Source organism: Magnolia sinica, chromosome 2 (genome assembly GCF_029962835.1).
Source record: "Magnolia sinica isolate HGM2019 chromosome 2, MsV1, whole genome shotgun sequence".
Lineage (NCBI taxonomy): Eukaryota > Viridiplantae > Streptophyta > Magnoliopsida > Magnoliales > Magnoliaceae > Magnolia > Magnolia sinica.
The window spans coordinates 24,926,533-24,951,205 of record NC_080574.1 but is presented as its reverse complement, the minus strand read 5'-3'; the positions used below and the strand labels follow the sequence as shown (position 1 = coordinate 24,951,205).

The following is a 24,673-nucleotide window of genomic DNA, read 5'->3' as shown; positions in this document are numbered from 1 at the left end:
TAGTGCCCCTAGTTGCATTGGGACCCTTAAACAATCCAATCGATTGATCTGAGCCATCCGTTAAGTCTGAAACACATTTCATAGGCTACCCTGCAAAAATTGCACTAGTAGAATGATCCAATTCATCCTCAATTTGGCCTTATTTTCTATGGCCATCCTTTTTCCATGCAATGGAGGGGATTGTTACAATTGCCTATCAAAAGTGATTCTTTAGAATCATGAGCAATACAGGCCCTAACAAACAGATGGATCAAATTGCTGATTGGGTCTGTTTGTGTAAAAAAAATGTTGTCTGCCCATACTTGAAGACCATTTATCAAATGGTTAATATTTGTCAAACATTTGTTGTTATTATTGTTTTTTTTTTTTTTAAATATATATATATATATATTTACTTGATGCATATGGATCTTTAGAGAATTGGGGGGGAGACTGACGGCGCATCAACAAACAAATTCATGTCTACCATCACAGCCACACAACAGCCTTGGATGCACAAGAAACACATGTCACTTGCATTATTGAACGATATGCTCATTTTCACATGGTACTCATATGATATCCTGTAATGCCACATTGGCTAGCCACTACCCATGGACGAAACAGTACACCATAGTCAAATTAGCAATGAAAATCCACCAGGGACCTACAAAGATGCCTCGTGGACAATGTTCATCACTTTGGTTGTCATTGTCTCCGGCTTCCTTCAAAGAAGCAGAACACAGCACATAAAACTATGTCATGCAGGCATTATGCACTGTAAAAAAAAAAAAAAAAAAAAACATTCAAATTGATTATATGTAAGAGTTCAGATTGGTTCTGGCTTAGTGGTAGACAGATTTTGTTTCAACACTGAGATCATGGGATCGGTGCCCACGTGGTGTGTAAAAAAAATAAAAAATGTTGCAGTTCAGATCAGGTTTGCCAACAATGCACCATATCTGCATCTGCCCGTTGCAAAAGTATGAAGCTTGTTGCATTGTCAAGGAAAAAAAGAGATGACTAGTAAACTTGGATATTGAAGTCTGCCAGACGCACCTGCGGCTCATGGAGCAACTTCCAAGCTATCAGTTTTGAGTGGTGTGGACAAAACATCTGATCTGACTAATAGTGGCCATATCCAGGTTGTGCCGATGCATGTTGCCCGCCTGTTCACTTACTGGTGCAGGCATGCTGTTGTAACCTGTATCAGTAGGGCCTTTGTAGCCATTGTTTTAGAAGATGGGTGGTGTCCATAATAACCTTGTTGAGCATAAACAGGGGATGGTTGAGCATAACCAATATTTCACTCGACCAGGGGGCAGGTGCTACAGGTGTTGTGCCATCTGCAACAAACCCCTACTCCGTTGTGGAGTTTTTGTATGGGAACTCAGGGGCTTTGATCCCACACTTCATTGAAGCCACTTCTCGGAACAGCTGTGGTTGTGGATAGCCCACGTATGTTTAGGAAGGGAGATGGATAGGTCCACTTTTTTATGGCTACCATAGGATCATCCGCTCCAGTTCATTTTGCACACCTTGCAAATCAGCATTCATAGCATATGCCCCCAGATTTTGATGAGATGGTACGTTCCAAAAACAACCATGTTCTCAGTACTACCATAACTAAGCTATCTAATCAAATATCACCTTTCTTTGATGATGATCTTGATTCACAACCGTTGCTTTTTTGGAGTACATCATTCAGAAGAAAATAAAAATAAAAATGTAGGATGTCGGCTATCTGAAACGTGGATAGTATGATAGGGGGGCCATCTCAGCATGTGTGCTGCAATGGGGCCACAGATACTGGCGATCCTGAGTTTCCACAAGCGCAAACTGAAATCTGTCCCCTCTGTAATTTTCAGGCAATGATCCATTCAAAATATTTTCATGATTGGATGCCATAGGTTGGCGTCATGAGAGGGCTACTTCACTGCAGCCACCATGATCATAGCTGTCCCACAAGAATCAAAATATTCAGTTGGATCGCTACCATGTGGTGAGGTTGGAAACAATACAAAACACCCATGTTATTTGCTGTAGGTCCATCTTTTTTGGTCACGCTAGACAATGCTCTACATGATATTTATCATCCAGTCAAGCTGTTCTTGTTTCGTTTGTAGGATTTTATCATTGGGTGGGTATAATCTTTGGTTAGACATACCCTAAAACTCTTGAGTTAAATCTATTTTTGGATCACTTATTTCAGGATTAGTCCGATTCTCCTTTTCATGCATTTCTTAGAGCTTTGGAGTATGCCATGTCACATTTCAGATTATCTAGATGCTTACGTTGGATGGAATGGCCTTAGCAGTTCTAGCCCTTACATATCCATAGTTGGGATTTGTCTGTTGTTTCTTCATGGCTGCAACAATCAATTCAAGCAGTGGAAACAACAAAAGATATGCTCCGAGTCCTTGGGCTGTCAAACAGAATCCAATCACACTGGAATGAATGGTTACCCATAGCTGTGCGTGACCGATGGATCTGACGTGATTCTAATGGGTCCATATCCTATCTTTTCAGAGTCGAGTTAGGTTCGGGTTATACATTTTAAACCCTGGTTAAAAATCATGTTCAGTCACATTGGTGTGATAGATGTAATTGAAACTGGCATAGGTTAGGTATCTCCAAACAGGGGTTGGGTCCAATTGGTTTTTTATAGTCCAATTATATACGTTGATGCAAAAATCTGGCTTCTCCAACTGTGCCCGACGGCTAGCTCTGAGCCCTAATGGCTAGCTCCGAGTCTTGTGAGCCTACACAAGAGAAGGAAAAAGGAGACCCTGGCTAGAGCGAGGGACCCTCCGATGCCAAAGTCAAGCTAGGAATCTAAGTTTAAGTAGTGTAGCTGGGGGTTTAAAGAGTCAAATGTTGCGTACCTGTTCCAATAGATTCATCTCCTATTTATACATGTGGACTAAAGGGGACGTAGCCATCAATCTCGGCACGATCTCTTCCATTAAGCGGGCGCTGCGCGTGCGTTGATATCGACCATTACCATTAGATCGTGCACATGGCAACTCTCCAATCATGCCTTACTAGGGTTATTCCTTTAACATGATTCTCAGCCATGTATGCGTCCGAGTCGACCTTAGCCCACGGCCCTCCGAGCCCATGAGCGAATTCGTTTTGTTCGGATCTCGGATGACTTATATCAACCCCAAGTACTAGTTCTCCGATTCCGGCCTACGGGTCGGACGTGTGATGCCTTCTTCTGAGTCTTGGACTGATGTCAGAGTTCAGGTCTAAGGTCCAGGGCCGTAGTTCTTCGGATGAGAGTTCCATACCCAGGCCTGTAGTTCTTCAGATGAGAGTTCCAGACGTTAGTGTGGTCCAATCTGGCTCTCTTCTATAACCCTAGTTTTGGAATCGTAGTTCGGAAGTGCGTTCAGCTCAGATGTAGTGCTATTATGTCGAGGCTATACTCATCCACTTCTACAAGTCGGCCTTTATTGAATTCGGCTCAGATTTTTTCATAACAAAAGTCCCCTACTCTTTAAGTCCGAGCTCGGATTCAGGAAGTAATTGCTGGGAAAATGAACTGCCGCCTTAATCATGATAGCGGGTCGGCTAAGCCGAAACGAATCGTCGTGATGATTACAATTTGGGATCCGCATGCTATATAGCGGTTACAGCTTTTTGAGTTCTGACCGCTGGATGGCAAACGCGTGGCGTCGGTTGAGGATTCGAATCAGCGAGATGAGTAAGATGATGCCACGTGTCCATTGGGAGGTGAGGGGCTGCCTATGCAATAAATGTTGTTTAGTACTAATGGCGTTCGGCTTGGAGGGAGTCGGCCCGGACGAATTGCTTACTTTCACATGTTCAATCAAGTTCGAGACTGAGCCGCTTCAGCTTCGGAGACAGTTGTCTGCCATGATTGTGCCCGGCTGGCAGTGGCTATATAAACCCCTCCCAGTCCTCATTTGAGCTCTCCTACCTCTTTATTTGTATTCCTTGTGTTCCACTTTCCCTAAGAGATTGCGCAGCAAGAAGTTTTCTGGAGGGCCGTCCTTTATGAGTTTTCTTTTCCCAAACTCCTTTTTCATTTCTTTTTAGAACACTATGTCAAACGGCTCGGACGACATCTAAGAGGTCCGAGCAATGAATGAGGATTCCAAACCGGAGACTTCAGACTTCGAGCGTGCAAACTCCGAGGGTCCCTTGGAAGCAGTACCACTCTATCCTTCAATTAAGAAGATTGCGGGCCCGAGCGTCAAAAGTCGAGGCACAGGATCAACGAGGGTACCTCGGGATCCAGCAGTAAAAGCTAAAGTCGGGCCTTCGGGAGGCAGATCTGAAGCGATAGTTCCCAAGGGCTCAGTTCTAATCAAGTCTCAGATGGCTCATCTCCTCGCCGAGTACCAAATTCCTAACTTGGTGCATATTCGGGCTCCTTCTCCCCTTGACACCCCAGGTGTCCCTGCTGATGGGGACATCACAATATTCGTCTGCGCCCTTCAGTGCACCAAAGGGGATGTGACCACAAGTTTGAAATTGGCTCCTAGTCAGTTGGCTCCGAACGCCTTGCGAATTTTGGTCTCCTCTTTCATTCTCTGGCACCAGCTGAAGAACCAACCCCTGACGCCAAACGAGTTCCTGGCTATGTACCAAGCCAAACACGACAAGTCTGAGCCGTATTGGTACTATTTCTCAGCTAGGCCCCATTGCACCCCGGGCCTGATAACCAAACTCCCTACCTCCAATAAAGATTGGAAAGACAAGTCGTTTTAGGCCTCGAGGGAGTGGGAGGTGCCCGACGCTGAACTTGGCAACCTACGGGTTCTCACCAAATTCTCCAATCCAGGTCAAGTCATTCTTGATTTGTACTGTATTTCATGCCTCTAGTTCGTCCTCCGTTCTGACTTATTTTTTGCTTACAGTTTTCCCGAAAGGGATTCCTGACATTACTCCCTTCCTCAGAGTCCAGATCGCTAGGGCTCGGGTGCTCAAGGAAGACCAACGTGTCTAACACGATATTATCAGTCCAGATAATATCTTGTTGTCTGGATTTTGCAGATTCAAATCCCACCCCATCGCTCTGAGTAAGCATCATGACTTCTTCTTTTAATGATCCTCTTTGTAGTTGTATCTGAGTCGATCTCTTCTTGGACAGGTATGGTTGAGGCATCGGGCTCCAAAAAAAGAGGCCGGTGATGTCGCGCCCTCCTATGGATGTGGTGATAGCTACCGAGCCGAGGGTAAAGATTACAACCACAACCACAAAGAGAAGAACCACACCCGCCGTGGAGACTGTCTCAGTTGCGGTCGAGCCTGCAATAGCTCCGGCCTCAGCCCTCAAGGCTCAACCAGCTATTCTGTCTCATTTGTTTGGGATTGAGAATGAGGTAGTCGGAGAGACGGCCAACGCGGGCCTCTTCCAAGATAGGGAAGCTTCTGGTGAACCTGTCCACGTCAACATCAGCCTCACGGCCACTGAGGTTGAATTCCTGACCGGCCGGATAGACGCCCTAGTCGGGAATACCGCCACACCTAAGGCCAAGCCTCAAGCCTCTGAGGCTAGCAGCGTGAGGAGAGCAGCTGATCCTACTCCTTCGGGATCAGAGGTGTTCCCGCCCGATTACCATATGTCGCTGCTGACCGAGTGGGCGGCTAAACATGCACCTAAGGCATCCATTGCCAATACCCTCTCCCGCTTTCCCGATTCATTTGTCAATGACTACGCCTTGGTCTGTTATACGGTAAGTTTTCGAAGTGGATATGTTGACTCTAATTGTTGCTTGTAGTTTCGAACTCTGCACTATTCCAAGCGTTGCCGATGTTTATTGCGGTTTGGGATAAGCTGAGGGCGGTGATTCATCTTGAGAAGGATAAGGCCGAGCTCGAAGGGCTTCTAAAGGCCTCGACTGATGAGTAGGAGAAGTTAAAAGGTATCGTGGGGGAGGGTCAACTGAGGGAGCTGATGCTTCAGGGCGAGGTCAACGAGCTCCAAACCCGCTTGGATGCTTCCGAGTCCAAGCTGGCGAGCATGAAGGCCCTTATTGAGCGTTTGAAGGCTCTCATCGAGCGTGTGGAGGCAGATAATGCACGCCTTTTAGCTGAGGTCGGGGTGACGAGGCGTGAGGTTGCCGAGGACATGGCTAAGCAACATGCTAAACTTGAAGCCTCGGTTGCATCGCAGGCTACTGTAGCGGTTGAAGAATTCAAGACTTCATCGGAAAGATCCAAGGAGTTAGATTGGCTATACTACTATGCCTACAATATCACCTATAATGCATGCTTGTCCGATGTTCGGGGTCTCCATCCCGATATTGACCTTGACTCCCAAGCCACGAATAATGCCGAGGAAGCTCTTGTCATCGAGGTTGAAGAGGCTCCAGCTACCGCCCAGGCCGAGGAGGCCCCCAATGCTCAACTCCCCAGCTCAGCAGCTGATCCCTCTTCTCAGAGGGAATGATATGTTTTTCCTTTTTTCTTTTTGGTGAAAGACAATGAATGCTTTTATAACTTTTAACTTTCAATTTCTGAATGATGATTTCTTTGGATGATGGATTGCTTTTATCGAATTTGTCGAATTGTCAAATGACGAGCCGACCTCTTCTTTAAGGGGTCAGTTCATCGAAGGATTTCATTCTTGCACATGAGAAACGATCCTTCGTAGCATACTCAGATGGCAAGGTGATCCTTTAGTAGACAATCTAAAGTAGAAAATAGACAATCTTTTATTAAGAGCTGAGATGACAAGTATATCCGACCCATACATGGCTTTCCCCCTTCATAGGTAGTAGATCTTCAAGTGTTCGGCATTCCAGGGATGGGGTAACGGACGTCCCTCCAAGTCTTCTAGGCGGTATGATCCTAGCGTAGCCGAGCCGACCACTCGGAAGGGTCCCTCCCAGTTCGGTCCCAGGGACCCTACTCTGGGTTCTGTAGTGTTCTGGAATACGTGACGAAGGACCTGATCTCCTCGTTGAAATCTCCTCGTCTTGACTCTAGAGTTATAAAAACGAGCAACTTGTTAATGTTGAGATGCAACTTGGAGTTTGACAATGTCTCGTACTTCTTCAAGTTAATCAAGGTTTGTCGTGATCTACTTGTCATTCTGCTCCTCCTGATAGTTCCTCACTCGCGCAGTGGAGAGCCCTATCTCGGACGACTGCCTCCGAGCCATAAGACAGAGAGAAAGGGGTTTCCCCCGTAGATGACTGAGTCGTGGTCCGATACGCCTAAAGGACAAATGGGATCTCTTCGGCCTAGTTGCCCTTGGCTTTTTTCAATTTTTTTAGATGATGCTTGGTAACTTTATTCACAGCTTCTACCTATCCATTGGACTACGGATGCCGAGGCAATGAGTATGCGTTGGCAATACCGAGCCCTTGACACATGCCTATAAACCTGTCGTTGTTGAATTGCTTCCCATTATCGGACATAATGGTGCCCAGAATTCCAAATCGACATATAATGTTTTTCCACATAAAGTCCGTCACCTTCTGCTCGGTGATCTTCGCCACAGGCGCTAGGCTTCGACCCATTTGGTGAAGTAGTCTGCCACAATTATGACATTAGTCTGCCCCTTTCCGCGAGGCAGAGGGCCGATGATGTAGATCCCCCACTGGGTGAATGACTATGGTCCACTCATGGGGGTCAGATCTTCTGTAGGTTACCTCGGGATGGCATCGAATCTTTGACATTTGTCGCATCTCTGAACAAAGCTCTTGAAATCCTCTCGAATCGTTGGCCAGAGGTACGCTTGGTGAAGTACTTTCTGAGCCAAGGCACAGCCACCGGAATGATTTTCGCAGATTCCTTCGTGGACTTCTCGGATCACGTACTTCGCTTCGTCCAGACGAAGGCATCTTAAGTATGGCTGGGAGTATCCTTTTTTGTACAATGTGTCATTCAGGATCACATAACGCGTTGCCCTGACTTTCAGACGCTGAGCCTCCAGCCCATCTTCTGGGACCTCGCCGGTGGTGAGGTATCTGACGATGGGATCCATCCAAGTCGTAGGCACTTGCACTGGATTGACCATTTCTTGATCGGCTCGATTTATACTCGGATTATCAAGAATCTCTACTAGAACGATCCTCGAGATTTGCCCCTCGGTTGTTGAGGCAAGCTTTGCGAGGGCATCGACTAAAGAGTTTTTAACCCTCGGTATTTGACTGATGACGCAGTCCCTGAATTTCTCTGACAACTTTCGAACTTTGACCAAGTAAGCTATTATCCTTGCTTCCTTGGCCTCGTACTCGACAGATACTTGATTCACAACAAGCTGGGAATCGCACCGCACATTAAGGAGCCGGACTCCCAGATTAGCTGCTAGTCTGAGTATGGCCAATAGGGCTTCATACTCTACCACATTGTTAGATGCCTTGAAACTGAGCCTGATCGCGTACAAAATGATGGTCGCGTCGGGCGCGACTAGAACGATCCCTCTCCTCCTCGCTTTGAATTAGATGACCCATTTACGAATAGGGTCCATCTATCACCTGCCTCTGCCTCGATGCTCTTGAGGAGAGGAGGTGCTGGAGGAATGACTAATGCTGCTTCCAAATTTGATGATGCCTCTGGATTGGTGTCTCCGATCCCACGACTAGAAGCAGTGAATTTAGCTATGAAATGAGCCACAGCTTGGCCTTTGATCGCAATCCTCGGTCAATATTGAATATCGAACTCTCCGAGTTCCACTGCCCACTTGGTTAGACGCCCAGACACTTCTGGCTTCTGCAGCACCTATCGGAAAGGTGAATCTGTGAGGACGATAATGGAATGTGCTTGGAAGTATGAGCGCAACCTCTGAGTAGAGATGACCAGACTGAAGGCCAGTTTCTCCATACTTAGATATCTGGTATTGGCTGGAACCATAACCTTGCTGGTGTAATAAACAGGGCATTGTTTGCTCTCAATTTCTCGGATAAGTACCGAGCTGACAGCTGAGGTGTAAACCGCCAAGTAGAGAAACAAGGGCTCTCCCTCTTCGAGCTTGGATAACAACGACGTGGACCCTAGGTATAGCTTCAACCACTGAAAGGCCTGCTCACAGTCAGAGGTTCATTCTACCTTCTTGTGACCCTTCAGTTGTTGGAAGAAGGGGAGACACTTGTCGATGGCTCTGGATATAAAGCGACCGAGTGCGGCGACTCTTCCAGTGAAGCATTGGATCTCCTCCATTGTCTGGGGCGAGCTCATGTCGAGCAGAGCTCTAATCTTGTCAGGATTTGCCTCAATATCCCTTTGACTAACTTGGAAACTGAGAAATTTACTCGATCCCACACCAAAGGCACACTTGGTTGGGTTCAGCTTTATTTGATACTCTCGCAGGATCGAGAAGGTCTTTCCGAGGTCCGCGATGTGGTCGGATGCTTTGACGCTCTTTACGAGCATGTCATCGACGTAGACCTCCATGGTTCGACCGATCTGTCGGGCAAACATCTGGTTAACCAGCCTCTGGTATGTTGCACCAGCGTTCTTCAGGCCGAAGTGCATGACCCAGTAACAGTAGAGCCCATTGTCAGTGACAAAGCTCATCTTTTGTCTATTTGGAGGATATATCGCTATCTAGTTGTAACAAGAGTATGCGATCATAAAAGTGAGAAGCTCGTGCCCAGCCATGCTGTCAACCAACTGGTCAATCCGAGGTAGGAGGAAGTTATCCTTGGGGCACGCCTTATTCAAGTCCCAATAATCCACGCAAACCCGCTATTTCCTATTTTCTTTCTTTACAAGGACCACATTTGCGATCTAGTCCAAGTAATGGACTTCTTCGATGAAACCAGTGCCGAGGAGTTTAGAAACCTCGTCGGCTATTGTCGTGACCTTTTAGGCTCAAAAGTCCTCCTTTTTTGCTTCACTAGCTTGTGTTCTGGGTCTACATTTAGCTTGTGGACCATGACCTCCAGAGAGATACCTAGTATGTCTTGGTGAGACCATGTGAAGACGTCTTTGTGCTGTTGCAGGAAGGTCAGCATCTTGCTTCGCTGCTCGGCATTCAACGACGATCCGAACTGAACCGTTTTACTCGGGTCAAAGTCATCGAGTGGAATGATCTCTAAATCCTCAGTGGGGGAACTCTCCGCAGAAGTGTCTGCTCTAGGGTCGAGTGCATTTATTGTGAGGGTTTGCTTCGCTGAGCCCTTCCTAACTGTTATCGAATAGCACCTCCGAGCTTCTCGCTGATCTCGTCGGACATAACCGACTCCTCCTTCGGCAGGGAACTTCATCATCAAATGGTATGTGGACATGACCGCTCTCATGGCATTAAGGGACGGTCGCCCAATGATGACGTTGTGGGCTGAGGGTACATTTATCACTAGGAAGTCCACTAGCAGGGTCACCTGGTTCTGTCATTCTCCTGCTTTGATTGGGAGAGAAATCGTGCCCTCAGAGGTCACCTTATCGCCCGTGAATCCGTGCAGCAGTGTCTTCACAGGTCGGAGACGCGACCTGTTTATCCCCATTTTATCGAACGCCTCCTAGTACAATATATCGGCCGAGTTCCCGGTGTTGACCAGGATGCAATAGACCTTGTGGTTGGCTATCGTTATCGCGATCGCCAAAGCATCGTCATGGGGATGCTGAATTCCCGGTGCGTCGTCCTCTGTAAATGCAAGGCTGCACGGACTTACTCGGAAATCTTTCCTTGGATGAAGTAGACGTAGTGCTTGGGGTTGGTGCTTCTGGAATAGGCTTTACGAGCCCGTTTCGAGTCACTGCCTCCGAACGGACCGTCATAGATTGTTCGGATCTCCGTAACTTTGTCTGCAGCTCTGCTCGGCTGGTCATCCTTCCGGGCTTATTTCTCTTCCTTCACATATTGACGCAAGTGACCCTTTCGAATGAGGGTCTCAATTTCTTCCTTTAAGTCGACGTAATCGCTGGTGTTGTGCCCATGATCACGATGGAAGTGGCAATACTTGCGTTTATCCCGTTGTCCAGCCTTCGTCTTCATGCAACTTAGCCAATGCAGTAGCCTCTGGTCTTGGATATCCAGAAGGATTTGCTCCAAAGACGTGTTAAGGGGAGTGTACGAGCTGAACTTGCTTTCGAGCCTCCTGCTCGGCCTCCGATCTTGGGAGGCATTGTTGTTCGACCTCTTTTTGTTTGCTTGTTGTGGCACTTCATCCTTTCGCCTTTTCTCTTTAGACAATTGCTTCGAGGTTTGGTTGCTCTTGCGTGAGCTGAAGAACTCTTTAGCTTTTGTATACTTCTAGGCGCGGTTGATGAGCTCGCCAAGAGTAGTCGACAGCTTCTTCCCTATCGAGAAGAGGAATCTCCCTTCCTTAAGTCCGTTGATCATTGCAGATAGTGCCATCTTGTCGGAGTATTCATCCACTTGCAAAGCCTCTTTGTTGAAGCGAGAGGTGGTCTTTCAACAACTCTCGCTCTTTTGCTTGAGGGTAAGTAAGTGGGTTAATGGTTTCTGACTCTTCTTTCCGATTATGAATTGCGTCAAGAACGATCTACTGAGCTCGGCGAAGGTGCTGATCGACCTCGTCTTCAACTATCGATACCAATTCCTGGCGGCCCCAGTGAGGGTTATTGAGAAAGGTCTACACATCATCGCCTCGACGCTAACTGAATTTGCATCCACGAGCAATAAGACTCCACGTGCTCTGTCGGGTCCCCGGATCCTCAGTACTGAATGATAGGGAGCATCCTGAACCTTGGAGGCATTGTCGGGCTCATAATATTACTGGTGAATGGAGGTTTAGTTTCTTCCATCATCGCTTCTACTACGGTTGGAGCGGGGGCCTGTTGGTTCCGCTGTAGAGTCTTGATTTGGTTTCAGAGTTCATCAAGCTGGGCTTCCCATGGATCTCGGTTTTCAGCAACAGTTTCTCGAGTAGCCTCGACCTCCGGCGTTTTGCCCCTTTCTTCTCCTCTCCAATTCACGACGAAGGTCGATCGAGGCTAACGCTGAGGTCAAAAATACATAGGTCTAGGCTTGAGTCGTTGTGTTTCGTGGAGGGTTCGAGGCTCAAGCAGACAAGTTTTGGGATGCTCTGGCCAACAAGCTTATGAGTGTTGGCTCTTCCTCTGCTGTTGTGGTGACCTCTTCCTAGTTGAGAGGTGGCTGCTGCCCCTATTGTTGCTTCATCCGATTGATCTCATCCGTTAATACTTGCACCTGGTTCTGCAAGGCTTTATATTTGCCTCCTCGGTTTTGGGACCGTTGAGACAGACCCGTTGGGGCTGACTCAGCATGGAGCCATGAAGATGAGCGTGGTTGCCCGTTTAGCTCTGGTTCCATAGTTGCTATTGGGAGCGCTTTCTTCTTTTCTCTAACCATCTTCTTGTTGGGCTATCAAGTCTTTTCGTTATGTTACTTTCCACAGACGGCGCCAAAATGTTGATGTAAAAATCTGGCTTCTCCAACTGTGCCGCGACGGCTAGCTTCGAGTCCTGTGAGCCTATACAAGAGAAGGAAAAAGGAGACCCTGGCTAGAGCAGGAGACCTTCCGATGCCAAAGTCAGGCTAGGAATCTGGGTCTAAGTAGTGTAGCTGAGGGTTAGAGAGCCAAATGTTGCATGCCTGTTCTAATGGATTCATTTCCTATTTATACCTGTAGACCAAAGGGGACGTGGCCGTCAATCTTGGCATGATCTCTTCCATCAAGCGGGCGCTGCGCGTGCGCTGATATTGACCGTTACCATTAGATTGTGCACAGGGCAACTCTCCAATCATTTCTTACTGGGGTTATTCCTTTAGCATGATTCTCGGCAACGTATGCGTCCGAGTCGACCTTAGCCCACGACCCTCCGAGCCCATGAGTGAATTAGTTTTGTTTGGATCTCGGATGCCTCATATCAGCCCCGAGTACTAGTTCTCGATTCTAGCCTACGGGTCGAACGTGTGATGCCTTCTTCTGAGTCCTGGACCGATGTCAGACTTCAGAACTGAGGTCCAGGGCCATAGTTCTTCGGATGAGAGTTCCAAACCCAGGGTTGTAGTTCTTCGAATGAGAGTTCCAGACCCAAGGTTGTAGTTCTTCGGATGAGAGCTCTAGACATTAGTGTGGTCTAATCTGGCTCTCTTCTATAACCCTAGTTTTGGAATCGTAGTTCAGAAGTGTGTTTGGCTCGGATGTAGTGCTATTATGCCGAGGCTATACTCATCTACTTCTATAAGTTGGCCTTTATTGAATTCTGCTCAGATTTTCCCATAACAATATGTATTTAATATACATTGACGATGTTAAAGAGATTCCTTAAGCCATACAAATGTAAGCGAATTCATCTATTGGATGGACCCAACCATGTAAATGCTCTCGTCTTTTCTAAACCCAACTTCAAATCGAGATCTAAAGGCCCGGATGGGTACCCAAATCCCATTGAATCCGGTTAGGGCATTAAGAATTAGACCTACACCTGAAGGGACCCCGATGGGGAAAGACTTGAACTTGATTAGCTCAGCACAGGATCCAACCCAACCCCAGCTGTTGAAAGCCAAACACAGGATTGCCGCTACACATCTTGAGGGTTGCCTCTACACATCTTGATTGGGAGCATATTAAGTGCGCCCCTCCGCTCCTAAGATGGCGGGGGCTTTACCGTGAGCCCACATTCATGTATGTATTCTATATCCACGCCATCCATCTAGCTTTCGGATCTAATTCTCAAATGGACCAAACCATAGGAAACAAACAATGATAATTGGAATCACACACAGACACACACACAGACACACACACATATAGAGTGGTGGTCTCCTGCGCACCGTCCCGCAGGAGACTTTCATATGCACCAAAGCAGGCTTGCTTACATGCTGGGCTGGGGTCAGGTCTCGTTGTGATGCGTTCATGAAAGCCATTTTGATGATTAAGTTTGTAATGAAAAGTTAACCAAAAAGTTGATAAACTATGCAGGTTCATGATTTAAGTGGGCCACACCGAGGAAAAGTAGGAGAGGATGCATATCATTGGATTTTTACATAGCCTACCTGAGAATTGGATCTTACTCAAGTTTAGTCTGATACCCTTAAATGATATCGAAAAGTGGATGGACAATCTGGATCATGCATGTATCATGGTGGGCCCACATTGTAGTTTCAACAGTCCAGTATAGGTTGCCACTTGCAATCAACATGCATGAGACGGGTGAGAAAACAAGGTGGGAGGGCTGGATATGGCCCAATCATGATGTGCATGTGAAATCAACTCCAATCATATGGTACATGAGGAAAATATAGCCATATGGATCAAACATAAGACATTCATAATTTATGCTAACCACATATGCACAAACAATGCATGAGATGTCCACCATCCAAACTTTTAACTTGGTGTAGCTCACATAAATCACTTATGGGCATAAAATTTGGTCCTCATACATGAATTTTTATAAGGTAGATAATGTTTGGAATGAATTTGTAACGTCTCGGAAAAACCCATACAAAGACCCAAGTACCACCTCAGGCAGAAATTACCCAGGACCAAAATCTTTAGAAATTAGGTAATATTAGCAAGTGCTAAACTAGAGTGCTTGTGAAATTAGCACTAATCACTTTAAATATGATCTGCAAGACCCAAAACGTGCAGTATCATTGACGCTACATTACCCTGAAATCTAGAATCCATCCTTAAACCCGGTTGCTCTCGGGAGCACACCAAAACTCTGTATCGGACCTAAACCGCACATCAAAAGTCTGATGACCGCGAAACTATACAGATATGACCGCATTATTGGACTTGACAACCCCCTTGGAAATCAAGTCCTAATTGTGTCTAAAGATGCATAACTTGAGCCCAGAGCGAAGTGTGTGAGAAACGTGAAAATATTTAGAAATAAAATTTAAATTTAAGTAATCTGAGTCGTATCACTTGCGGGTCAAATATAAGGATTCAGACCGTCAGAATCTGACCCAAATATACCCTCAGATCAGGAGAAATATTCCACACATGTCGATGTACTTGTGGCCCTGATCGAGTGATCGTGACCGTTGAACTGAAACTGGTCTACCACAGCTGATCTGTAAATTCGATCAGAACGAAAACTCAGCATGACCTAGATCCATGGTCAGGGAGCTTAAGTTCGATCGCACGTGGAAAAGGAGCTACCAGAAGTGCTCCATTAGACCGGAACAGTCCGTATTTGGATATAACCTAAGTATACCTTGGCCCTGGGGCCATTCCCATCAAACCTGGGCCTATATAAGGACCTTAAACCCTCTCTCTCTCACCCCATATGAATTTGAGAAACCCTAGGGGAGAGAGGAGAGAAAAGAGAGAAAGTGAGAGTGAAAGTTAGAGATTCTTACTGGGATTCGATCCTGCTATTCCACGCACTCAACCACCACTCCTGTATCGCTATACAAGCGATTCCAATTCCGTTCTTATGTAAGAAAACCTAACCCTAATCTGTTTTAGGGTTTCAGATAGTTTAAGTTATGAAATAGCTAACCTAATTTATGATATAGGTTGCCAATCTGCCGTAGACAAAGACTTAACTTTAAAACTGAGTTTGTTACGAGTCTACTGGCGAAAGGTGCGGACTATAAACATATTGGTTATGGTTTTCAAGGCTTTCAATGTCGGTTAATGGTTTATTACTGATGTGGGTGCTATTTCACATGCCAAATGCGTCGTTTGTTTCGCGTCTCAGATATATATGAACTATATTGACTAGTGTATTTTAAGTATTTGTTGAAATGATTGAATGCATGTAGAATTGGGATTCATGTTTGCCATGATTATCTGTCTTGGATACGAGATAGTTGCATTTGTAACAACTCCTTAGCGAAAGGATCCACCCAAATACATGTTATGACCGATGTACATTATGTATGTTGAAGGGTGTAATTTAAGTGTTTGTTGAAATAACTGGATGAATATGAAATCATGATTTGTACTTACCGTGGCTATGGAATGTAAGTGCATGATGATGGTGTATATGACAACTCCTTGTCGGAAGGATTTGTCCAAGTATATGTTAAAAAAATCAACATATGTCATGTATGTCGATAGGTGTAGTATAAGTGTTTGATAAATTGTCGGTATGAGCAAGTAATTAGTGAATTGTATTGTATATGGGCGTTGAGATAAGGTTCTCAACTACCTTAACTATGTGTATAAATCCATCTATGTACCTTATATTATATTGTCTGATTACTTATGAAATACATATGTGTGAATTCATGTTTATATTGTATTTCATAAAATGCTTAAATGGTTGTAGGATTTGAATTACTTCCTGCTTGATTATCTCACATGAACTCTTATTGGTACTGAGTGTGGTTGAGACTATGAAATGTCGAGGCAATCGGTAACAGGTTTTGATTTGGTGGCTGAGGTTGTTTTCGCCCACAGGACGTGTTCGATGAGCTCGAGCCGTACTTCGGTTGTCGACAGTGGTTAGGCCATACAGAGTACTCATGCACTTCATGTCGATCAATTCGATGTGCGCTCGTGCTAGTCGAGCTCGTCAAGTAACCCAATTGACCCGATGTATGTTCACCATGTATGGACGCTACTGCTTAAATCTAGGGTACCAAACTCACCAGTGAAATCTCTTTAAATCTTAATACATCGATCCGCTAAGACTCATGAGCCGGGCATGGTAGTATGGGATACCGTGGTCGAGCTGTCGGCTTACGCTGGGGTGACGAGCCTCCCCGTAGTGTCCAGTGAGCAACACAGTCTCGTGAGCCGAATATGGTGGTATGTGACACTGTATTCGAGCTGTCGGCCTACACTGATAAGGTGACGAGCCCTTTGTAGTGACCTCGAGCGTACGCTAAGACTGTGTAGAGGCGACGAGCCCTTACATAGCAACAAGAGTACACTAGGCCTGCACTGATAAGGTGACGAGCCTTTTGCAGTGACCTAGAACCGTAACATCGTATGAGATTTACTAGGATTGACGACCCTAGAATGGATCATCGTTTGAGAATTGATAGAAGGGAGGTACCTTAGCTTCCCAATCTTGTTGTATGAAAAGGACTAATAAGAACTTGGTAATCATATTCATGCACCACATTGCATGTGCCGTTTGGCGATGCGTAGAGAGCACGAGGAAGTGACTGATATGCGCGATCGTTAGATGAAGATCGCTAAGGGAGTGCAGGCAAAATCATGCATCATTTATACATACCATTTCTGCATTAATCAGAGTACTTAGGGATGTTCGATTGTATTGCTTTATCATTACTGCTTGACTGAATTAATAACATGTTAACATTTGCTTTATTATTCCACTGAGTTGGTCACTCACTCCCACATTACGGGACGGTGTCTTGAACACCAACCAGACCCTGTTGTAGGTTCAGATGATGGCGTAGCCTGCGAGGCGGAGCCGGACTTTAAGAACGATGAGGATGCATTCTCATATATGAAGTATTCAGGCGGGTTCTCGTAGACCGTTCTGAATCGTCAGAGCTTCAGGGTTATACTTGTAGTGGACTGTTACATTTTTTATATTTTGTATTTTGAAACAATATATAAAATTATTGACCTGACAATGCATATATACTTTGAGGACCTAAACTAGTTTATCAAGTTATACATATTTATTTTAGTCTTCCGCTTGCGTATTACAACTGTCCGTGGATTATGTTTTGCTAGTTTGGCTTAATTTTATTCATGTTTTATGCATTAATACAGACAACATTTAATCATCATTAAATATGTTGCATAAGTGATGCGTTGGAACTCGGGAGTTGGACTTTTACTCGACCCCCGATTTTCAGGGCGTTACAGAATTATAGATAAACATCACAGTGGACCCTGTACAAAGTCAACAGTAGCCGTCCCCCTCTCCCACTGTTTCCCTTCGAGTAGCCCTCATGAATCAAATATCAACTTGATGTTGGAGTCTCACAGCTTAATTTCTCTCACGGACTTAATGGTCGGGGTGGATTTCACGAATACATCATAATGGGCCAACCCTAGTCCATCTGGCTAAGAAAGCCTACCTTGGTGTGTACAAAAATATCCTAGGGACGGTGCGTAGGAGACCACTACACACACACACACACACACACACTCTCTCTCTCTCTCTCTCTCTCTCTCTCTCTCTCTCTCTCTCTATATATATATATATATATATATATATATATATAGGGAAAAGGTACTATGCGCTCGACCTCACGAGTCTGTCCCATGAGGTTGAGCTGTGTGGGCCCCACCGCGATGTGTTTCGAAAATCTACCCCATCAGTCAAATGCACCATTCTATCATGGGCCTAGCTCTCATAAATCAAGTCAATCCGTGACTTGTTTGGGCCACGTCACGTTTAAAAGTGGGGAGGGGCCGTGCACCATTAAAACATTTATAATCATTTTTTGGGCCCAACGAGATGTGGTTTGCAAATCCAGCCCATCCATTATATGTGTCCCACTTCAATAAGGATTCAGACCAAGTTTCAGCAACATTCAAAACTCAGGTGGGCCCCACCAAGTGCTTTTATATGTTTTAACGGTGTCTTCACCTGATTTTAGATGATATGGCCGACTTGAGTTCCGTATACAGCTGATTTTTGGGATATCCCATAATTTAGAGGGGACCCATCAAATGCACGGTGTTGATGGTCGACACGCATCACGGTGGGGCCCACATAGCTCAACCTTACGGGAGCTCATCGTGAGGTCGAGCGCATAGTACCTTTTCACACACACACACACACACACACACACATATATATATATATATATATATATATATATATATATATATATATATATATAACAAAATATTATGATGGGGTGTTTAATTTTATGGTTGACTTGATATTTGAATCTTTTTCATTCTCCGCCTTAAAATGGATATAAAATAAATACTGAAAGGTGGCCTCGTGATAAAAGCCACACCGTCTTAGGGGAGGCCCGGGCTGCGCCTAACCCGCTCCCATCTCGAACAGGACTGACAGATGCTACCGACTGCCAACTAACCGTCAACGCATGTTAGACACGGGGGAAACGAAAGTGGATTATCTCCTGCCCCTAACTCGGCCCAGGCAAGGGGAAACGGATTGGCTACTCCCCCTGCCACCAGCCCCGTGGCTGGTGGTCGGTGCTCTGTGGGCTCCACCACCATATATGTGTTTTATACATTCCATTTATCCATTTTAAAATATCATTTAAGGGCTTAATTCTAAAAATGAGAGAGATATAAATCTCAGATTAACCACACCACAGGAAAACAATATTGATTGGATATCCACCATTAAAATCCTCCTAAGGCCCACTGTACTGTTTATTTGACATCTAATCTGTTGATTAGGTCATACAGGCCTAGATGATGGGAAAAATAAAAAATCAGCTTGATCCAAAACTTTTATGGCCCCAAACGGTTTTTAACTGTCGACACTCATTCAACACTTTTTCCTGTAATGTGATCCAATTTAAATTGGGATATACATCATTTTTAGCTTTATATCATTAAATGATCTAAAAAAATAGATGGACGGCATGGATGAAACAAATACATCATGGTGGGGCCTACAGATCACTGACCACAGGGGGAGTAGCCAATACGTTTCCCAGGCAAGGGCTCTGTGGACCCCCGTGACGAATGACTTTTACTCACGCTGTCTCCAAAAATAGGCAGATGCAAGGCCTAAGTGGACCACGTGATGATTCAACGCACGCCATTAAAAACTTCTTGGGAGCTTGGTGCTACAGAAGTTTTGATCATCTAATATTTGTTTTTCCCTTAGCACTGGTCTATTGGAAAAATAGATGAAAGGCACGGATAAAACTCATTCATCATGGTGGGCCCCATTGAGCCCCTACTTGGACCGAGTCTATCCGGGCAGGTGCAGCACACCCCTCGCGTGTGATGGAAGTATTTCTGGCGTCCCTGGTTCCATTTGCACGCGGATTGGGTACTAGCCCTGCCCGGAACAGACAGGGCCTCTGAAGGTCCCACCGTGACGTATTGGTTTATCCATTGTGTCCATCCATTTTATCATATTAGTTTAGAATTCAATCCCAAAAATGAGGTTGATTCAAGCATCATTGGAACACAGGACGTTGTGAACAGGTTGGATGACAAATTACCATTAGGTTGGGGCCTAAGAAGTTTCCTGCAGTAGCCAGTGGGTAATAACCCCTGCTTCCCGTGGTGTGGTCCACTTGAGCCTTTATCTACCTTATTTTTGGACGCTGATTAGCTACCAGCAGGTTTAGCAGCTAGACTCACCATTGAAGTGACATCACTGGGTTACATGGAGACCACCAAGATATACGTGTTATATCCACACCGTCCATCCATTTGACGAGATTATTTTAGTGCAGGGGACAATGAATGAGGCAGATCAAGAGTAATAGTGAACCCACCACAGAAAACAGTGGGGAGAGTGACGTCTAGTGTTAAAACCTTCCTAACGCCCACCACAATGGTTATTTGAAATCCAACTTATTTACAAGAGAACATAGACACAAAATAAAGGAAAACACAAATATAAACTTGATCTAAAACTTTTGCTGCCCTTAAAACTTTTCAATGGTGACCATCACTCTCCTCACTGTTTTCCTTAAGTGGGGTCCACTGGATCTTTGAATCTAAATAATTCTTTGGATCATGCTCTAATATGATCTCTCCATATGGATGGACCATGTTGATACAAAACATACCTCAAGGTGGGGCCACAGAAGTTGGTGACGTCACTTCAGTGGCTACTCTCACTGCTAAACCTGTCAGTAGCTAATCGGCGTCCCTCATTTGACTCGTTCCATAAAATGATATGGAAACGTAGATGGACAGTGTGAATAAATCCATACATTTTGGTGGCCCCTAGAACCTCAGCCTGCTCTGAGCACGAGACTGGCAGGGTTATTCGCAATCCGAGTCAGTTCCAACCTGGTAGATTTTGTGAAATCGATCAGTGTCATTCACCCTGTGGGTCCATCCAAGAAACGTGTCAGCATATCAGTTGGGCCCCAAGCAGACGAGGGAATCGCAAGATCAACGTTTCACATTAAACATAAACACACGTCACACTAAAATTTCCTGATCTTTTCCGAGCAATCCAGCTGTTTTTCGCACCTGATCGCGGACCACGTGCATTGCGGCCCCCGCCTCATATCCAAGAAGGCCCCGCCTCATCGACGAAGGTGCACCCTTAAAGTGGGGCCACATTGATGTATGTATGCTATATCCACACTGTTCATACATTTTTATAGATCATTTTAGTGAATGAACTTAAAACTGAATCAGATCCAAATCTCAGGGGAACCATACTAGAAGAAACAGTGGGTGATTGAATGCCCCACCGTTAAAAACTTCTCAGGGTCTACAGTAACGTCTCCCTCATGTTTATTTGCTATCCAACCTATGGATAAAGTCACAAAAATTTGGATAAATGGAAAAAACAAATATCATCTTGATCCAAAACTTTCGTGGCCTACAACACGCTTTTAATGGTCAGTCACTACTGTTTTTATGGTATGGTCCACCTCAGATTTGGATCTTCTTCATTTTTGGGTCATGCCTAAAATGATATGAAAAACGGATGGACGGCGTGGATATAGAAAACATACGTCCAGGTGGGCCCCACGTTAAGGGCCGCACCTAATCCGCTCCCCCCACACATCGGCTATGCTGGCGATCGTCACGCGAGGAAAAGCTTCAAACTCACGCGCGCGAGCCAGCTCCGTTCAACCTAACCGCCGTTCATCTGGCACGCTCTCGCGCAGCTGTTTTACCAGACATTCCACGCGACACCTCGCTCTCTCTCTCTCTCCCTTCACCGACCTTCTTCTTTCTTCGTCGAGATTTCCAAATCCTTGAAAGAACTCACTGAAATTTGGGTTCTTGGTTTGTTTTCTTCGATTCCAAAAGGCTTTTGATTCTTTTACGTAGATGGTTTTGGAATCTCGCTGTAACTTTTCTTTTCCGTTTGGGTTTCGCAAAATTCGTCAAAAAATTTAATCAAATCTCCGTTCTAAGTCCTTCATTTCTTCGATCAGAAGCGCACCCACCATTTTCTCGCGGCTAATAAAATTTCTGAACGCCTGCTTCTGGATCGGTCTTCGGCTGTTCTCTCATTTGGCTTTTTGCGGAATTTATTGCAAATTCCATTCTAACTGGCATTCCCAGTGCCTTTTTATTCGATTTGAAAAACACCAAGTGAGCTTTGTTTGGTAAGTATCTCCACATGTCACATTTGGGTCGCTCTTTAGCTATTTTTAAAATCTGGGCTGTTGCAGAAATCTTCCAAAGTCTACTGAAATTTGGGTTTTTGTAGAATCTCCAATTCTCATTTGGGTAAGACAGAATTGACACAAATTTCACCTGGAGTGGATTTCAGTTCATCGTATTCGCCAATTTATAGAGTGGCTGCCAAGTTCTTCCGCTCCAATTCTGCATGAAAGTGCTTCAGAATCGTCTGTATGGAGAATTCCGAGGCAAACTCTGGCGTCTCGTCTAGTATGGGTAAAAATGACGGAGAATGCCAGGGGGAAGCTATTGTTGCAGTTTCAGAAGGGGCGGGTTCTTTTCCTGCTGAAGAGGCATTGTCAGAGTTATTAAAAAACACGCCTACAAACATTGCTAGGTTGGAGGATGTGATTGAGCAGTGTAAAGGTCGACAGAAATATCTTGCGCAGACAAAGAGCTCGTTAGATGGGGAGGACATTCGGTGGTATTTCTGCAAAGTCCCTCTCGCTGAGAATGGTGAGTTCTGCGACCTGTAATTGTGCTACGAGACTACCTTCTCTCTCTCTCTCTCTCTCTCTCTCTCTCTCTCTCTCTCTCTCTCTCTCTATGTCTGTCTATCAATCTATCTATCTCTGTCTGTCTGTCTCTGGCTTTTTGTGCTCCATGACTTGGTTGAACTGAAAAACTTGAAATTGGTGGCCACCTTTTAGTGATCTATGTTGGACCCCATCTTTGATGGGAGATACTCCAAAGTCTTCCGATTGGATTATCCACACGTCTGATTAATGAGAATGGTTGGCTGTATAGTCCACTTGCAACTACCAATTGGGTGGCTAGGATAATCTGAGAGAGATGATATTGGGGCAGGGCCCGTTCCATGACAGGACACACCAGATGAATAGTTTTTACCCACAGGTGTGCCCCACCTGTACAATTGATGGGTTGAAAGAAAAAAAAAGGTGCTGCTTCTTTTGATTGAGCTTCACATAGTAATTCTATCTTTATATCCTGATGGCTTTCTGCTAAATTTGTACAGAGCTGGCAGCCTCAATTCCTCGAGCAGAGATAGTTGGAAAGAGCAAGTATTTTCGTTTCAGTATGAGAGATTCTCTTGCGTTAGAAGCTTCCTTCTTGCAGGTTGCACCCACTTGCTATTTTTGAGGTGTTCATGTTGGTTTTTGGGATTGTTCATGAGGTCTTGTTATGGCTAGATACATTATCACATGGTTAGGCCAAGTGAAAGTTTTTTACATGTGCATGCTGTCATGGATGTCATGCTTTCTGTTCATGACCAGTTTCAATTTTACTGTTATGCCAAAATGCATTTCATATATGTATACCTGATATTGATATTGTCATTTGACTACCATGTATTTACTTCGGTTGGAAGCTTGAGCACGTGTATATGGAAGTAGGACTAAGCATTGCATTTCTGAATGCATTGGCATATGATTTAAATTGTTATCTGTTCTTGAATGATTGGATGAGTTCAAGGTTTCTCGTTGAGTTCTGGACATGCATGGCATGAAGTACTTTATAAATCAAGCAGAGTAGACAGCAGTATCTCATTTCATTTGTTGACTGTGTATCTCTATAGAGGGAGGAAGAACTGCTTTCTGTCTGGTGGAAAGAGTATGCAGAGTGCAGTGAAGGTCCAAGTGGTTCTAATACGAATTCTGGTGTTACTTCAGATGCGCAACCAAAATCGACTTCTTCTGAAGCTAATAAATCAACTCAATTATATGACGAAGAGAGAGTTGGTGTCCCTGTTAAGGGAGGACTCTATGAGGTACTTATGCTGACATCATAATTATGTATCATAGATCATATTTCTGTTTGGTAATTATTAAATATAATCTTGATAACCAACATGTGATCTCTAAATTTATGATCAACTAAAATGAAATGAACTCATTTTTAGGCGTCAAACAGGCCCTTAGAGGTTAATTCTTTCTGAAACTGAAGCAATCGGCAACTGCAGGTAGATTTGGCTAAGCGACACTGCTTTCCTGTTTATTGGAATGGGGAAAACCGACGTGTCTTAAGGGGTCACTGGTTTGCTCGTAAAAATGGTCTCGACTGGCTTCCCATGCGTGAAGATATTGCTGAGCAATTGGAGTTTGCATACCGAAGTCAGGTATGATGGAGCAAAATGTCTACCATCTTCTATTTGTCATGTCCTGCCTGTATATCATCAATATTTCTCCCATACCGTCTTATCATTGTTGTCATTGTCATAACCATTAGAGCCTTATCCCAGCTAGCTATTGTTTACAATATTCTCCCATGCAGTGTATAGCTTTTTCCCCTCATAACTTTAAATTCACACTTTCATGCATGTGATTTACATAGCACACTTGGAAGCCAGTTGGTTTTGAATCTTTTTTTTTTTTTGAATTAAATTTATTACTTCTCAAAAAGAAAAAGAAAAAAGCAAACAAACAAACAAACAGTGCTTTGATTGTGAGTTTGCTGCTGCTGAGAGGGCATGGCAGAAGCCACTGTTAATGACCTGAGTGATGGTGGATCATCATCACTAACTTCACCTAAGTGGCCCCTGTGAGTGACTGAGGGTCCAACTCAGGCGGGTTGGTCAGGTTGAGTGTCAATCCCAGTCCAACAAACCTCAA

The 24,673-nt window shown here is 44.8% G+C and overlaps 2 protein-coding genes across 17 annotated transcripts in view; one reads left to right on the top strand and one right to left on the bottom strand.

Annotated features, from left to right (window-relative positions):
* Positions 1-7,606: 7,606 nt before the first annotated feature.
* Positions 7,607-9,477, bottom strand: LOC131224454 (uncharacterized). The gene is made up of 4 exons (XM_058219884.1): positions 9,010-9,477; positions 8,665-8,821; positions 8,439-8,561; positions 7,607-8,394 (listed from the first exon to the last, which is right to left on the bottom strand). Exons 1-4 carry the CDS (start codon positions 9,475-9,477, stop codon positions 7,607-7,609), a joined length of 1,536 nt encoding a protein of 511 aa, XP_058075867.1.
* A 12,114-nt stretch (positions 9,478-21,591) lies between these two features.
* Positions 21,592-24,673, top strand: part of LOC131236707 (phospholipase SGR2) — a 50,081-nt gene continuing 46,999 nt past the window's right edge. For 9 of the 16 annotated variants that reach the window (XR_009166849.1, XR_009166845.1, XR_009166848.1 and 6 more), the window contains exons 1-4: positions 21,592-22,559; positions 23,080-23,180; positions 23,641-23,832; positions 24,025-24,180. Coding sequence is in view for 10 of the 16 variants with exons in the window: in XM_058234081.1 (XP_058090064.1) it covers positions 22,277-22,559; positions 23,080-23,180; positions 23,641-23,832; positions 24,025-24,180 (732 nt within the window). In the remaining 6 variants the exon portion in view is untranslated. The remainder of the gene's footprint in view (positions 22,560-23,079; positions 23,181-23,640; positions 23,833-24,024; positions 24,181-24,673) is intronic. The other 7 variants (XM_058234077.1, XM_058234078.1, XM_058234074.1 and 4 more) reach the window with 5 other exon arrangements.